Here is a 17,660-nt window from a genome sequence, read left to right on the forward strand (position 1 = left end):
AAAAAATGGTTATCCCTATCCTTCTTTATGGTTGTGAGATATGGGGATTTGAAAATGTGAACATTATTGAGAAACTTCAACTCAAATTTTGTAAACTTATACTTCATCTTAAGACATCTACTCCAAATTATATGGTTTATGGTGAGCTTGGCAGATATCCATTGAGTATAAATATTAAAATGAGAATGATAAAATTCTGGGTAAAACTGTTGAAATGTAAAGAGACAAAATTGTGTCATATTTTATATAATTTTTTATACAGCTCATCAATGCACAACACTGTTAATTGTAGTTTTAAATAGATTGAATGTATACGAAGTATTTTACAAGAATGTGGATTGAATTATGTTTGGATGACGCAGAATGTTCACAATGAAAAATGGTTGTTGATTGTAATTAAGCAAACGCTGATTCATCAATTTAAACAAAACTGGAATTCAGATTGTAATACATCTGGTAAAGGCAAAATTTACAATTTGTTCACTAATAGTATTTTTACAACTAGAAACTATTTAAATATGAATGTGTCAATGAATATTATAACTACATTAGCAAGATTTAGAACTAGTAATCATAAATTACCAATCGAGACAGGCCGATGGAGCAATATACCCTCAAATCAAAGATTTTGTACTTTATGTAATAATGATACTGGAGACGTATACCATTATATTATGTCATCTCCTGCTTTTAATGATTGTAGAAAATTGTATTTACCTTCAACATATATAAGTCGACCAAGTGCTTTTAAGTTTTTAAATTTATTTTCATGTAAAAAGGTATCTGTCATCAATAACCTTTGTAAATTTATCAATATAATTAATAAGAGAGTTACCCTTCCAGGTTAATGTAAACTGTACACTCTTGCATCATGTATTTTGTTTGATATCGTTGTTCTATTTTCTCTATGTTGTTTTATACAATGTGAGAATAAACTGAATTGAATTGAATTAAATACGTAATTACCATATTCCATTTATTATATTGAAGCAACATGTTATTATATTGAAGCAACATGAAGGATGCATACAAAATTGTTTGGGGTTAATACCTCCACCCCTCTCGTGCTTAAAATAATTAAGAAACTATATGGGCCTATACTCCATTTGCACAGAAAAGTTGTACATGCAATATTGTGCGTTCAATTTAAAAAAAAAAAATGGCCATTTGTGCGGTGTGCGGAACCTGTTTTGAATATGGGCCATATCTCAAGTACCCCTTGGCCAATTTTTTCAAATTTATCACAGAGTACACTTGGCCCAAGGGCCTAGGGATGTGACTTAAAAAGAAAGGAAGATAATTAGGAAAATATTTATTGATTGTATGTTGTTTTACATCCCATTCGAGAATTTTTCACTCATATAAAGACGTCACCATATACCGGTGAAGGGCTTCAAATTTTGACCTTTACTCGGCACTGAGGCCCTTGAGCAGTGAGGGATCTTTATCGTGCCAACGCCTGCCGTGACACGGGGCCTCGGTTTTTAAGGTCTCATCCGAAGGACCCGCAACTTTAACTTCAAAGAGCCGAGCGCATGGCGAAGGAACAGTTGCTACCCATTTTTTTATCGACTTAGGTCTGTCGCGGCCGAGATTCGAACTCACGACCTCCCGATCACGGAGCGAGCCCTCTACCGACTGAGCTACCGTGAACGGTAATTAGGAAAAGAAAAACAAAGTACTGGTTGCTAAAAAATCATCTCAAGAACCACTGGACATATCATCAACAAACTTATAAACAAGGACTAGGATATGTTGTAAATTAAGAAAAAAATTGTTCAAGGCATCATCCTGGGGCAAAGGGCGTGGTCTAAAGGTCACTTCAAAGTTGACCAAAAATAATGTTTTGTTAAAACTTTGATATTTTGCTTACCATAAAGACTAGAATCATCAAGTCTTATCAGTTGATGTATCTTGGGACCTCATATCATGTGGACTCAAAAGTAGGTCACTTTGGCCTACATTTTGAATTTTATGGCTAATCTTTTCAAAACATTTAAGGTCATTATTTCGAATACTGAAAGGTGTAGAATCATCAAACCTTATAAGTTGATGCATCTTGGTGCCTTAAGACATATTTTTGTAAAAGTGGGTCACAATGACCTTCTTTTTGAATTTTGCAGGCATTCATTTTCAAATTGTTTTAGATGTATATTTTTGGACAATTTGAGGTCTTTGATCATCAATTTTATCTTATCTGTTGATGCTAAGGCCTCAAAGTATCAGGGTATTTAAGAAGTAGATTACAGTAACCTACTTTCGGAATGTTACAGCTATATTGAAATATTTCCGGTACTAATTGACATAGAATCATAAAAAGTTGTCAGTTGATGCACCTTGGATCAACGGAATGCTGAAAAGTAGGTCTAGATCTTCTTGACCTACTTTCGAAATTTATAGCTATATTTTAAAGAGTAATGGAAATGGCTCGCAAATATGTTGAAGATTACGGTGAAATAAATCCAAAGAAAAACCAGCATTAATTAACGGAGCCAGGGTAAAAATTCCTTTTGCATTTAGGCAACACCCATCAGCCACGCAATTCTAAAGAATCACGCACGCTAACTTTTGATTCCCGCCTACATTTTACACCCATTTAATTCAATATAAATGGCAGTTATCCAACCTTTATTTCTATTGTGGCAAAATAGATTTAGTAAGCAAATCACCAATACTTTTATGTTCAGCATATGCAATCATTGGTTTTGTTTGAAAGATTTGTTTGCATGTTTCATCTTTTAAAACTAATGACCAGTATTTTAATAATTTGGATTTCAGAAATTTGATTCTTGGGCCATACTTTGTTATTAGAACATTAGGTATTTCCTTTGTTTCTTGATTTTATGTAACGTTATGACTCTGTTTAAAGCCAAGGATTTATTAATAACTGGGTCAATCTTTAAAAGGTGTGATCTGAACTCAAGAAGTTCGTTGTGCATTATTTGTCAATTGTATTGTGTACATGTCTTATACATTCCCCTAAAAAAGCCTTTTAAGTCACAGCGCCACCCCAAACCAGACGGACAAAACGGGGGGTAAAATTTTCTTACATATACCCTCAGTTTCAGTCGGAGTAAAATGAGTTAAAGGTGGTGTTTTGTCATTAAAGGGCGCGCTAGGGCAGTCAGTTTGATTTCTGCAAGGTATTCCTTTGGAAAGGTTTGTAAAAGAAAAATTAAAAGTTTAATTTTTTTTTTTTGAAATAAGCTTCTACTAGATTAATATTTAAAATATTTTATACACGTAGGTCTTCACGGCATTCAACTGCTGCAAAACTGTACCGCAAATTTGTGGCAACCAGAAGTGCGGTGGATACATGTAGGATTCGGATGCCAAAGCCTTGGGTGACTTCTATAGAAAACTGACTGACATACATGTATCATCCTGCATCATCTGAGAAACTGTTGCAACCTCACTGACTACCTTCGGTAACTACCACCTTCATATCATGCAATGAAAAAAGGTGCAATCGCTTTAGGAAATTGGTTTGAAGACAAAATGGCCATTTGAGGGTCTAATAATAGAAATTCGACAGCACTGGGCAATATGTCATATCAGACTTACTCGTGATGATGACTTTAAACGAGACTGTTGATATTCATGTTTCATTTACTTATTGGTTAATAGCTTTTCTCGTTTTAAAAATTGATCGTACGTAGAGCATGCTCTTGCGTATCGAATCAACTCGGAGAAATAAACCCCATATGCAGGTGATAATTGTATAGTGCTGCATAAGTAAGGGAAGTTTTTGTTTCATAGTTTGTTTCACAGTATCCAAATTTACTTAAAACACTTCTTTTATTTTAAACAGTAACCATTTAATCTTTTTGAATATGATAGAGTAAGGTACCACAGGGGCTAAACGGGGGTCGAAAAATGACGCTTTTTATACAGAAATCAACTCCTCTTACATTTTACGCAGTATAGCCTTATCATCTATTGGAAGAAGATTGGTGGTGTCCTGTAAAGGTGCAATCTGGGGACCACAAAAGGGCGAAAACCTGGTTCAAAGAACTCCTCTTACATTTTTGGCAGTACCCAAATCATTTTTAGAAGATGATTGCTGGTGTCCTGTAAATGTACAATATGGTTTTGGAATTTTAATTTTCTCTCTGGGAGGCCAAATGGGGATCAAAAAACGACTTTTTTTTCTAAAGAAGAGCCCTGTTTCCGAGAACTCTTACAATTTACACAGTTGGACGATGATTCGCGGTGTCCTCTAGGTGTGCAATAGGGTTTCAGAATTTTCATTTTCATCCTAGAAGTCAAAAGTCAAGAACCACTGGGCCAATTTCAACCAAACTTCCCACAAAGTATCCTTCGGTAAAGGGGATTCAAGTTTGTTCAAATGAAGGGCCACGCCTTCTTCCAAGGGGAGATAATTATGAAAAATTAATGGCATGATTTAAAAATATTTTTCTCAAGAACCACTGTGCTTGAAAATATGAAATTTCTGTAGAATCATTGTGAGGTAGTGTAGATTCAAAGAAGATGGGCGTGTTTGGCGTGTGATCTGCAGGAATAAGGCGTACGAAACATTTATAGTTTAAATGTCTACGATTTGGTCGGCTGACCACAGCTGGACACACTTTACAAAGTTACACACATGGGAAAATGTTACATTTAGTTTGAAATACTGTGTCGAATTTAATATATCAGTCCGCTTATCTTAATAATTACTACATGTAAAACTTAGTAACGCTTCACATAAGTAATAAACACCTATGGGGTATAGTTAAATGCAATTACATGTATATATTAAAGTGTCAGTAGGTTGGAAAAATTGCTTTTGCTTTCGGTGCAACAGAACCAGAATTTATCTATTTGAAAATAAATCAGTACAAAAAATCAAACTGACAAAAGAATTGATTGTTTGTACTAAAAAAAAATATTAACGCTCCATGCGAGGATCGAACCAAAAATATTTATTTTTCATTGCACTGGACGGGTTACGCATACTACTGAGCTATCACCGCTCCACACATTTTATGGTTTTTAAAGCGACAATGAAGCACCGCATTTACACGTTCGAATTTTTTTTGGAAAAAGTTCATTTTTTATTGTCTCTGGGTCTTCTCTCCATTTTTCACAAATGTTTGTTCGTTTCTTTGAATTAAAATGCACAAAAATAACGTTTCAAAATCATGGAGAGATGACCCAGAGGTAGCAAATTTTTAGAAAGAAGTGTTTGAAAATGTAACATTTTGTACGACTCATCTAGCCAATTTTCAAGTTCTTTTTTAGCAAATCAAAATACAATATCGGGAAAATATTTCCATTTCCTATTTCACAGGAACCCAATACAGCAAAAGAATGCTAAAATTTTATGTGACAGATCAATGAAATTTTCACTTTTCAAGTGCGCCCAGATTCCTGCCGAATGCCAATCAAAAGCGCCCTCGTTCTTTGTTCAAATCATGACCCCGGGGGTAGGGTGGGGCCGCAATGGGTGATCAAAGTTTTACAAAGAAATACATAAGAAAAATCTTTAAAAATCTTCTTCTCAAGAACATCAAAGACATGATTGGTCATATTAAAAGGTGTTAAAGGTTAAAAAGCCACTTCTGTCTCATGTATAGTAACAGATTTACTGAGAAAAGTATAAGAAGCTAATATACTATTATGCTAGTATGTCAAGATTTCCAAACATTATATGTTCTATATACCAGCCAAATTACAGCAGTTTGAAATTACAGAATTATTTTGATATTGTACTTTATTATTTTTGTTCTCATGTAGTTCTCAGAATGCATCCCTTCCTTCCTTTCTATCCGCCCCCTCTTATGTAGCAGAAATCTGGATCTACTCCTGATCGGAAACATCAAACAGCACACCCAAATCTTTTTAATAATAACGTGTATAAATTCATTCTTTTAATATTGAAGTTTATTTGCTCTACAAATTTAGAGACCCGGAATATCTATACCAATTTACAACATGATAAATACAATAAAATAAAACCATGCCAATATTTTATGACAATGTGTTTCAATCAATTCAGTCAATTTCATGATAGAAACAATCAACCAGTTTGACTCTCATGACCATGGTGACCTATGAAGGGAAGTAACTCAAAAATAATGATCGGTGCTGGTATGTCCTTGTCTTCTCTCTATATATAAATTTCAGCCAAAATATCTAGAAGTAATAGGAAATGAAGATACAATAATGTATATAGTACAAAAACTATATGAAATAAGTGGGTTTAGAGAAATATTACGGTGAAAAATTATGTAGGTCCCTTTTATCGACATTTTACATAGGAAAAGCATTCAGAATTGCAAAAACACTGATTTGATAAAATCTAAAAAAGAAGGTTGGCTCGGTAGGTTAAACAATCCAGAATATAGCCTGTTTAGTTCAATTAAACCTAACCTACTCAAGAGTTCTCGAAAAATTCTATATGATATAACCAGGAACCTTGCCAATGTCCTTAAATATCAAAAATCATAAAAGGCCTGGAAAATGAAAGATATTTTGGACTTCTTATCCGAGAATTGGTAAAGAAACTAATCGTGAATTTGTTTTTGCACAACGATTAAATAAAGAAAATTTGAAAATGACTTTGCCATCTGAGAATAAAAAATGGTTAGGATCTTTGAGCAATTTATGTCATATTCAAAAAATTATATATATCATCACCAAGGCATTTGACCAATTCTATTTTTGAAATTAATTTCGAAGGAAATCGTATGAGTGTCTGTATGTTTCATCAAGACAATCATCTGTCAAAGCAACGTCGAACTGAGTGCCCCCGAACTCAACTACGGCATGGATCAAAGAATCCTCGGACCATCCACCATTTGGTCGACGTAGTTTTATGGTGCCTACTTTAGTACAGTTTTTCTCGGTGGTATATGTGGGATTTTGTGAAGTTGACTGGTAAATTCCTATCCCAGTTACTGCATCTTCTTCACTCGGTGTGTACGTATTTTCGATTTTATGACCAATGGGAACCTCTTCTCCTTTCTGCACTAATGCTTCAAAAATATGCTGAGACATGGTTTTTCCGTCTGCTGGTCTTTTAATTTTGTAATCTTTTGGATGTAAGCCTTCAATGAAGGGCACGTTAACTTCAAATCCAATAGAATAGCGACTGATTCTTGAAGAAATGACGTTTGGCGTATGACCAAACAATACAGCCCCTTTTAAGACTGCTAGTCCTGGATCAGCTGGTGCTATAACCTTCTTGTCAGGGAATAATTCTTTTATTGCTTTTAAAACCATTGGCGATTCGGAAAACCCACCAACAAGGAGAATTTTTGACACAGAATCTTCAAACGAGCTCATAATCTCTGTTATATGTTGAATTATTCCTTGCAGAGTATCTCGGAAAAAATCTTTGAAGATTTCTGGATGTACTCGCAGTTTTCCGGCCTTAAATATTACTTTCTTAGCGTATCTCGTCTGTGGAAGTGTCTCTGCCAAAGTTTCTCCTGTTTCTTCCTCAAATATCTCAAGCAGACGCAGTGGGAGTGTTATGGTCACCTTGTCTTCTAAGTCTGGTTTGACTGTACGTTTCATAGTCTCAAAATCGCGGAAAAGTGAAATATAATCATCCATGTTATCATTCTTTAAAGTTGTCAAAACATCATTTCCAAAGAGTTTGACCAAAAATTGGTAGAAGGCGTCATCCACTTTTGTTCCACCCCACGCTCCGCCGGTGGCATGGTGGACTTCGCGCAGGTTCTGGTTCCCCTGTACCTCATGAACTGTAATGTCGGCAGTACCTCCTATACAAGTTTGAAATAAATGTATAAAACGATAAATTCGCTTCCCTAAACAGTAATTCCGTAAAAGACATGCCCAGGATTAATTCAATGTATCGATAAAAGTATATAACACTGCTATTACATTAATATAATTACAGTAGAATAAAAAAATAAAAATGGGTTCCACTGTTTGGTCCTAACATATATTGACGTATTATTTAGACTTGTTTCTCACCTCCCAAATCAAGTACCATATACCGCGTCCCTGGTCTGAACTTGTACGATTCAGTCTTTCCTTTATTGACTGACATAACTCCTATAGGAACATGATTGCAGTAAATGGAGGCCGCTTCTGGCTCCAAGGCTAAAATCAACTGTTTCCTTTCAATACCAGCCTATAAATGAATAAAAGCAGTTAATTCACAATGCTCAAAGCCTTAAAAGCCATAGATAATGCAATGAGCTTGAGATATTATACACTTATTTCATGACTACGAGGGGGACAGTCAAACTGTTGTCCCGAGGTAATAGGAAAAACCTGGGAAACTGTTGCCCGAAGTCGAAGGCCGAGGGCAACAGATTTCCAGGTCTTCCCCATTATCGAGGGACAACAGTTCGATTGTCATGAAATAAGTGTTTTATTACCTAACCCACTATTTAATTTCTTAAAGTAATGTTATAATAATCAATAGATTTAAAAATACATTGACAAAAGTTTGTATTATTTCTTGAAACCAAACTAAACAAGATGAATATTAATAAAATTCTCACACCAATTGGTGTAAAATTTGAAAAAAAATAATGGGGATGATCTTATCATGCACTAATAAATTGATGTATACATGTATTGTTTAGTAAGCAACATAATGATGACTTTAAAGGACTTATCGCATGTTTCCAAATTATTTGAAATTAAAAGCGTAAAACGTTCTTTATGACCACAGTTAATAAATTTTGTGTTTTTACTGTGGATAAACCGCAGTAATTAATCAATTATTGACTCAAATGAAAACCCCTGAATTAAAAATCTAAGTTAATTAGATAGCGATCACGTTACCCTGTGAGGTCAAAGGCGACAATGGCTGATCAGCTCTTCACGTTAATCTTACTAAAATATACGCGATACAACTTGAATTTCCGCGTTGTGAACGACCAAATCACTGGTTTTTTCGATATGAAATTGAATATCCAACCTTATATTTTAAAATTGTCCGCAAGAAAAAAAAGAGAAATCTGTTAACATGAAATTAAAATAGCAGCGACGATAGCGAGGGAGACACGGCGAAGACGAAGAAACTCGCCATCCCAATACAATTTGATTTGTCATTTTATCACATGTATTAACTTATTTATTATGTATTATATAACTTGGTCATTCTTCGTTTTAACATAATATTAATTTATGCATGTATATATGCCTTCATATGTTAAGGATGGCGGTCTTGAAAAATAATTTTCCGATCTGACACGAAAGTAATCAGAGCTACAGACTCGAAATGTTTGGAATAAAAAAAACGAAAATATCTAAAAAGCCTTATACCTTAGAACTAGTTAAGGTTTCTATAGTAATTGAGAAGCACGTTAGGAATTATTTTTTCAGCATTTTTCGTGATTAAGCTGCATTTGTCGTTGATAACTCCGTAAATTGTGTGCATATTCTCATCTCCTTATGACTGAATTGTCGCCTATGAAGTCATAGCAGTATTTCGCCGAAATCCGACTGAAATATGTATATTGCCGTATTTGAATTTCAACTCTTAATATCTCTTACAAAATGATTTCAACAACGTTTATTGTATTCAGTATTTTAATAAACAAGGTTGTAGATAATATTTTTCATAAAATTTCGATTTTTGAAAGATCATGCGATAAATACTTAAAGGTTTGAATATAACACCCTGAGTCAGAGATTTATAGTGAGTGAAAGTGACCTACATTTCCCAAATTACCCTCAGAAAAAGGTGTTCTTGGCCTCTTGGACTTTAAAGTGATATTTTATTGATTATATATTTATATGGGAATGGGGATTACTTTTCAAATGATAATTTCAAACTGAATGCTACGAAAATGCTTCAATTTATTCATAATTCAATATTATAGTCGGAAATACGGGAAATTAATTATGACGTCATGATGGATCAGATCAGCCATGCAACAGTTCATTCTGTGACCGGGTAAACTGTTTGACACTGTTTCATGATGTGCAAAAACATTGAAGTGAATCAGGAAACAGTTCAAAATGCCTAATTACAATTTATGTAGTATGTTAGATAATAACATATACATGTTCATGTACTGCATCAAAGTATGCTGCTGTTTCAAAGAGGGTAATTTAAAAATAGCTTTTGCTCATTAAACAAACAAACAGACAGAAAAAGGTAATAACAATCTACATTATTGGCAACACATCTCCCACCATGTACCAACCAAGAAAGTTTGGTTATTCTAGGCCTCAGTGTTCTACTGTACAAAATACATACATTAATTTTCTGAGCACAGTATGTACAATGTATATCCACAAAATAAGGTAACGGTGCCCTCTCTTTAAACAATAACATAAACATATGTAGGTCTTTTATTATGCAAGATGTGATCTGAAGATAATATGATGAAATTAGGTTTACACATTAAATGCGTTACTTTACTTTTGGGTGCCATAAACTTTCCACCTAACATAAATCAGATGACAGGTTTCAATGATTCTAGGTTCTACACTGTGCAAGATTTGGATGTATAGCAAAACAATTCCAAGTTCACACGACCTATTTTGGGGTTGCAACACATCATTCCCCTAAGATGCAAAAATGACAAAATTTGATTGTTGTTTAAGGCCTTAAGTTTAAGTGTTTAAGATATAACCTGGGCATGAAAAAGCAATCAGGCAAATAGAAGGTTAATGTGATACATTGATGCCGCACATTAAGTACCAGTCCATATAAAAATCAGACAAAATGTGTATAAAAGTGATACATAAAGGTTCTCAGAATTGATGATTTTCCACACATAGATTTCTCTTGCACTATGATCCATGTATGTAAAATAAAAAATGTTTTAGTTCATGGTTACTATGGAAACCTGGCCAAAGAGATTTCCCTAGCAACCGGCCAATTTTTCCATGTGGTAGAACAAAAAGTCACTTATCTTTTAAGACTTGAAATGAAATGTAAATATGAATAAAATTATTTCTCTTCACTAGCATAAAGAAGATACACATTTTAAGTGTTTTAACAACCCAACACGAAGATATCAGATTTAAAGTTAGTTCTGCAATAGACATTGGAAGATATACATGTACATGTTTGGCAATTTTTGCTGATTCAGCATTTTTCTTGATTTTGGCAATATTCAAGGTCAAATTAAAATTTGCATCTAAAAATTTCAGCTTTTGCATGTATATCACATAAAAGTAGAGGAATGTCTCTAATGAAATCCGAATTCAAACACGTGGGGTTTTTGAAAATTAATGTCCGTTGCCTAGCAACAATAATGGATGTTTTGATAAATAAATAGTGAATAATTGTGCAGTGTTTCACAGAAAGATTGTATAAATTGTTATATTAGAGTACTAGAAATAAATTTTAAGGTGATAAAACATATAACAGACTTCTTAGCAAATTAAAGACTATTGTACAGTTACTTATCTCTATTGCAACAGCATATTCCCCATAGCAACAAGGCCGCAAAGCTTAATTTTGGTAAATATTCATGTACAGTGGTAAGAAGTGTTTCAAATTTAGTCCTATAATTGCAGTTTAGCAAAATTAAAAATGTATTTTGGACCTCATAAAAGTATTTTTGTTACATAAATTTCCCCATGGAAACAATTTTGAGAACATATCAACCAATTGATTTCATTGAGTGTTTGAAAGATTCATTCTCTGCAATTACTTTGACCTTTATATATGAGCAGGAGAATACATAGTCACAGAATTTCTTCAAACATGCTATATGTGTTATCAAAGAATTTGAAACCATTAACTCATATAAGGCAAATATTTGTTGCTATGTAACATGGTTACCATGGCAACGTGCCCTAAATTTTGAAAAACTTAACATGTTGTATAGAGTCCCATTATAAATGTTTACAGCAATTCAGAAAAGTGACAATGACTGTGTATAAAAGTCAAAAACGTGCCGTCTTGTATGCAAATGGACAATGTAATTTTGGTTTAATGAAAGTATTTATGTATTAACATATTCCATGGCAACAAATGTGAACACATACATGTAACAACTTAGATATATCTGATAAAGAGTTAAAGCATTTTTTTATATAACCACTGTCTTGAAGAAGAGTAATGGCACACAAATTGTAGGTGGAATTCGATGTACTCATCTCAAATATTCACTAGAGGAATACATTGTGCAATCATAACTTTAAATTTTGAGATGACACATTTTTACTATGGAAACCCTTTGTTAGCATGGAAACCGGTGTATTAAACCGTACATATGACATGGCAATATGAATGCTATACTAACGTCTACTGCCGCCTCCATCATGAATTGTTTTGCACCTTCATCCCAAATGGCTGGAACAGTAAGTACCCATCGAATGAGGTCCTCAGTAAAAGTGTCCACTCGGGTTGTCAAAGTTTTCATCAGGTGCTCTTTTAGGTACTTTATGGCCATCGTAAATACAGTCATCGCAGGCATTTCCTTTCCGTTTATATCCTTTATTGTGGTGGATCGTCCTAGACTCTGTTAAATATACAAAGACATTTACATAAAGTGCATCATATCATCACAATATTTCATACGTTTTGTTTACATGAGCAACTTGTGCACCAACTTTATTCTTATGGAGAGTCATCTTGAAGCGTTTGAAATACAGCCATCCCTCATGCTCATTGTCTTCTGCAAGTGATGCGTATTTGTTTTCTGCCTCGTATCCAAAAGAATGGAAGGTTTTGTCCGGCTTTAACAGAACCGCTGATGGTGTTTTATGTGAAACTAAGGCCTGATTCCCAGCAATCCAGTTACAGGAGTTTATTTTCAATGGATCTTGATCAAATTCGTGACGAAATGAGAATGCATATCCTGAGAAAGTTGTACCAAAGTCAATGGCTGCCACTAAAACTGGCACCATGAAACTCGTTTTCTGTGGAAAAAATAGAAAAGGTCACTTTCGTAGGAATTGAATCCACAATCAGTGTCTTCAGACTTCGTCCATTTTCTTGCTAACTATATTACAAATTTACCGATACTAAGTACATGTAGTTTAAACTTTTAGTTAGGTGATGACATGTTTATATTCAAGTCACATCGGGAAAGTAGGGAAATTTTTCCCCGTCTTTTGAGGGATTAGACTTTTTGTATTTCATCTTTCTTCTTTAATACTGCCCCCCCCCACTCAATGAACTCTTTGACTATCTGACCCAAGCGATCAAACCTACCTGACCGCCACATTCCTCTCTTGCCCCAAAAGACACCAACTTAGATTCTTTTGCCCCGGGCAGGACTTTCACCTACAAATCAAGGGGTGGTCGACTGCTGCACAAAAAATTTAGAAGGAAAGAAGGAACTATCAGATACACAATGTAATTTATGGCTGAACTGGGAATGGAGCACGGTACCCCTTCGTTTCTAGATAAGTTCTTTTACCACTGATATATCCAGCTCCTTCTAGTCCAAACTACATTCCTCCCCCTTTAACAGTCTTCGCTCTCCATAAACAAACCCCAGCTCATGGCCATTTTCTAAGCTTTTAGATAGCACAAGCTATTGAACGACAGTACGGATACGGTTTATAGATATATCGTTTTAATGGGATGGTTCAAAGTAGGCAATCCACAACAGCAAAACTGCAACAGTATTTTCTCTTTTGCATAGTGATTATTCTTATTTAATAATAAGGGAATAAATAAGTCTTTGATTTATATTTTGAAGAAGAAGGAGCAAAATGAGTGTAAACCCAACTAGTTTTCTCGTCCGCTACCTCGACTTTGGAATACAAATATTTGAAATGTTAGCTTATATTTACATGTATATACTGAGTATAATGCATGTATATCAACATTACAAGTGGTCGAGATACAATTTACCTCAGCCTCGCGTTCAGCATCACGAGGTCCGAGATCGACGAGTCCGCTCTTGAGGTTTTTAGATTCCTCCTTGGCTTGAAGAGCCTCCATGTTGTCTCCGTTTACGCCAGTATTGAGCTTGTTTAGCTAACAATTAAAAGCAAACGTGTATATCAAAGTAAAATAAAAAAAAAATACAGAAACGCATTAGAACTTAATAAACTTCTGTGCATGTTAAAAGTCCACAAATTTGGAGGCAGAACCTTCCCTCTCTCTTACTACATTTTCAACGATGCTAACACTCAGAACACAAGAAAAGATTCATAGGATTGAATATTCCTTAGAAAGTATATATTGTTCAGACCAACAATAAAATAAATTTCTTTGAATATATGTATGAATGAAAAACAGATCAAGTAGATCAAGATGAATGTTTTACAAAAGTAGGTCAAACGTCAAGGTCATGAGGTCAACAATCTCAATTCCGAAAGAAAGGCCATGTCACAAAGAAAATATGTAAAATATGAAAGGCCTACCACCATCCGTTCAGAAAGTATCCTAACAAAAAATTACTATAGTAAACTATAGTTAACTATAGTTTACTATAGTAAACTATAGTACTTTCAAGTTCCAATGTTTTCACCATAGTTAATCAAAGTTCCAAAGTTTTCACTATAGTTAATCAAAGTTCCAAAGTTTTCACCATAGTAAATCAAAGTTCCAAAGGTTTCACAATAGTAAATCAAAGATCCAAAGTTTTCTCTATAGTAAATCAAAGTTCCAAAATTTTTACCATAGTTAATCAAAGTTTCAAAGTTTTCACATAGGTAATCAAAGTTCCAAAGTTTTCACTACATCATATCAACGTTTCAAAGTTTTCACAATAGTTTATCAACTTATTAAAGTATTTAATAATTTTTTGCTTATTTTGCCGTTTTTAGGGTGGAGGTGGGGTTGGGTGGGGGATAGGGATTGTTGTACAAATTTTAATTTACAAATTAGTTAATTCAAATGCAATATTAACATTTATTAATTAAAAATTACATTTTTACTAAAGTTGATGGAGCAGATATTTTAGTTAGAAAATGACGCAGATTTTATTTTATAGTACATCATTCTCCTTCCTCCATCAAAAAAAATACATTTAAATAAATGTTGCTCATCTATCGGCGCGAGAGACAACCTTACATTAAAATTCATTTCTTGTATATACTTTTTTAGGGGAGGAGTCGGATGTATAAAAAGTTCTGTGAAGCTTGAATTTTGACCATAAAATTTCATAAAATGTCAAGAATGGGAATCAATCACATAATTCCACTGGTTTTACTTTAATAAATCAAAGTTCCAAAGTTTTCACTATAGTAAATCAAAGTTCCAAAGTTTTCACCATAGTAAATCACAGTTCCAAAGTTTTTACCATAGTAAATCAAAGTTCCAAAGTTTTCACTTATAGTAAATCAAAGTTGTAAAGTTTTTATTATAGTAAATCAAAGTTCCAAAGTTTTCACTATAGTAAATCAAAGTTCCAAAGTTTTTACTTTCGTAAATCAAAGTTCAAAGGTTTTTACTATAATAAATCAAAGTTCAAAAGTTTTTAGAATAGTTAAACAAAGTTCCAAAGTTTTTAGAATAGTTAATCAAAGTTTCAAAGTTTTCATTATAGTAGATCAAAGACCCAAAGTTTTTACTATTGTTAATCAAAATTCCAAAGTTTTTACTATAGTTAATCAAAGTTCCAAAGGTTTCACTATAGTTAGTCAAAGTTCCAAAGTTTTCACTATAGTTAATCACAGTTCCAAAGTTTTTACCATAGTAAATCAAAGTTCCAAATTTTTTTCTATAGTTAATCAAAGTTCCAAAGTTTTCACTTTAGTAAATCAAAGTTCCAAAGTTTTCACTATAGTAAATCAAAATTCCAAAGTTTTTTTCTTTGATACTATAGTTTACTATATTAAACTATAGATAACTATAGTTTTTTTGTAAGGGTATGGCCAAGGTAAAAAATTTTCAATAAAAGATCAAACTCGAAGGTCAAGGCCATGAAGTAAAAAATGTTGGTATCCAAAGAAAAGTCTTGTTACAAGGAATGCTTTTGTGAAAAATGAAAGCCCTGGCACCAACATTTTAGAAGTAATAACTAAGTTTATTTTTTTTTTCAAAAGTAGGCCAAATTCCACGGTCAAGGTCATGCGGTAAATAAATTTTAAAGAAAGGTCTTGTCACAAGAAATACACTAAATCCTAGCACCAACCTTTCAGAAGTTCTGTTCAAGGTTAATCTTTTGTTAAAGTTTTTCAAAAATAGGCCAAACTCGAAGGTCATGAGATGTTGGTACCCAAAAAGGGTCTCTTCTCAAGGAAATGAAGGAATACAATTCAAAAGTCATGGGTAAAGTTAAGGTTTTTGCAGACAAACAGATTAACAGAGAAACAGACGGACAAAAACATAGATGATAAGCTGCCGAATCTCCGGTAACGGGGGCATAATTAAAATTAAGAGTTGGAATTTTGAAGTTTTGAATAATAAACTACATAGAGAGACAAGGTAGCTAGAAAATCATTTTTATTTAATGTTTTTATTTTCTGTAAGATTACACTAAATGTTATTGAAAAGTAAATGAAATCTAATTGTTGCATTCTTATTAATTTGATTATAATTACATGTTATTACTTGTAAAGTGCATCTACATGTTTTCACAAATGTTTGCACGGTAAATGAATTTAAAACATGCATAATATACTAAATAAATGCAACACTTTTTTCTAGTATAATTTAAACTAATAATTCATGTATTTGCATGAGTATTCAGCACACAACTTTCTCCTCCAAACCAAAAAATAGATAAATAAATCACAACAAAAACGCGCAATTTAAAATTATTTCTCTTCTTTACAGGTCTCAGATACAATTATTTCTTTATGCCCCCGTAATTCGAAGATTCGGGTGCATACAATTTTTGCTTCGTCCGTCCGTCTGTATGTTTTCTGTTTATCTGTTTCTCCACAAAAACTTTAACATTGCTCATATATGTAACTATTGAACAGTTGGTGCTAGATCTTTCATACTTCACATGTGTATCCTTTGTGACAATATCTTCCCTTGGGTACCAACAATTTTGACCCTTTGACCTTGGAGATTGACCAACATTTGAAAAACTTTAACCTTGGCCATATCTTTTGAACGGTTGGTGCTAGGGCTTTCATATTTCACAGATATATTTCTTGTAACAAGACATTCCCTTGGGCAACATTAATTTTGACCCTTTGACCTTGGAGTTTGACCTACTTTCGGAAAACTTTAATCTTGACAATATCTATTGAATGGTTGGTGCTAAGGCCTTCATATTTCTTAGGTGTATACCTTCTGACTAGATCTTTCTTTGGGTTCCTACAATTTTGATCTCTTGACCTTGGAGTTTGACTTGCATTTGAGAAACTTGAATCTTCGCCATGAGCTGCCATACGAGGGCATCAATGTTTCACTATAGCATCTTGTTAACCATAAAAAAAGCTAAAGAATGAAAAAATGCTTCACTCTATAACACTTTACCTCTGGTGTTTTTGTGGCATGATCACGGTTGTTAGATGGCTTTTTCTGCAAAGGTAAAGTAAGTTATGTAAAATTCCATTCATGAAAGGCTTATTGTATTCCTATAAAGGAATGAAATCTATTTTTCAGTTGACAATATAACTAGTACAATTCTCTGTTATCCTTGGACTTTGAGTAATGCGTGGTGTTCTCGACGCTACATAATTAGCGTCTCTCAAATGGTGACCTAGATTCTCATTGGCTGCTAGCTCAAAAATATTCATAACATAGCACAACAAGTAAAATTATGTAAGTTCGAAGTATTTTATATTATTTCATACAAGTAGAAAAAAGAAAACACAGAAATGTGGAGTGTTGATCATCCTAAGTTTCCGTG

The 17,660-nt window shown here is 33.6% G+C and overlaps 2 protein-coding genes across 3 annotated transcripts in view; both read right to left on the bottom strand.

Annotated features, from left to right (window-relative positions):
• The window catches only part of LOC133191938 (heat shock 70 kDa protein 12A-like), a 206,647-nt gene that overhangs the window by 182,779 nt on the left and 6,208 nt on the right, over nucleotides 1-17,660 (bottom strand). Inside the window, exons 5-9 of one of the 2 annotated variants that reach the window (XM_061327707.1) lie at nucleotides 13,757-13,882; nucleotides 12,505-12,813; nucleotides 12,195-12,413; nucleotides 7,948-8,107; nucleotides 6,590-7,733 (exon numbers count right to left, since the gene is read on the bottom strand). In XM_061327707.1, the coding sequence (XP_061183691.1) occupies nucleotides 6,673-7,733; nucleotides 7,948-8,107; nucleotides 12,195-12,413; nucleotides 12,505-12,813; nucleotides 13,757-13,846 (1,839 nt within the window). In that variant the 5' untranslated portion in view covers nucleotides 13,847-13,882 and the 3' untranslated portion in view covers nucleotides 6,590-6,672. Of the gene's footprint in view, nucleotides 1-6,589; nucleotides 7,734-7,947; nucleotides 8,108-12,194; nucleotides 12,414-12,504; nucleotides 12,814-13,756; nucleotides 13,883-17,660 lie in introns of those variants that run through there. The other variant, XM_061327708.1, reaches the window with a different exon arrangement.
• LOC133191939 (heat shock 70 kDa protein 12A-like) overlaps nucleotides 1-17,660 on the bottom strand; it is a 67,859-nt gene that overhangs the window by 1,779 nt on the left and 48,420 nt on the right. The window lies entirely within an intron of this gene.

This window comes from Saccostrea echinata, unplaced genomic scaffold (assembly GCF_033153115.1).
Source record: "Saccostrea echinata isolate AGI-Se365-2 ecotype Australia unplaced genomic scaffold, CSIRO_AGI_Sech_v1 ptg000025l, whole genome shotgun sequence".
NCBI classification, from domain to species: domain Eukaryota; kingdom Metazoa; phylum Mollusca; class Bivalvia; order Ostreida; family Ostreidae; genus Saccostrea; species Saccostrea echinata.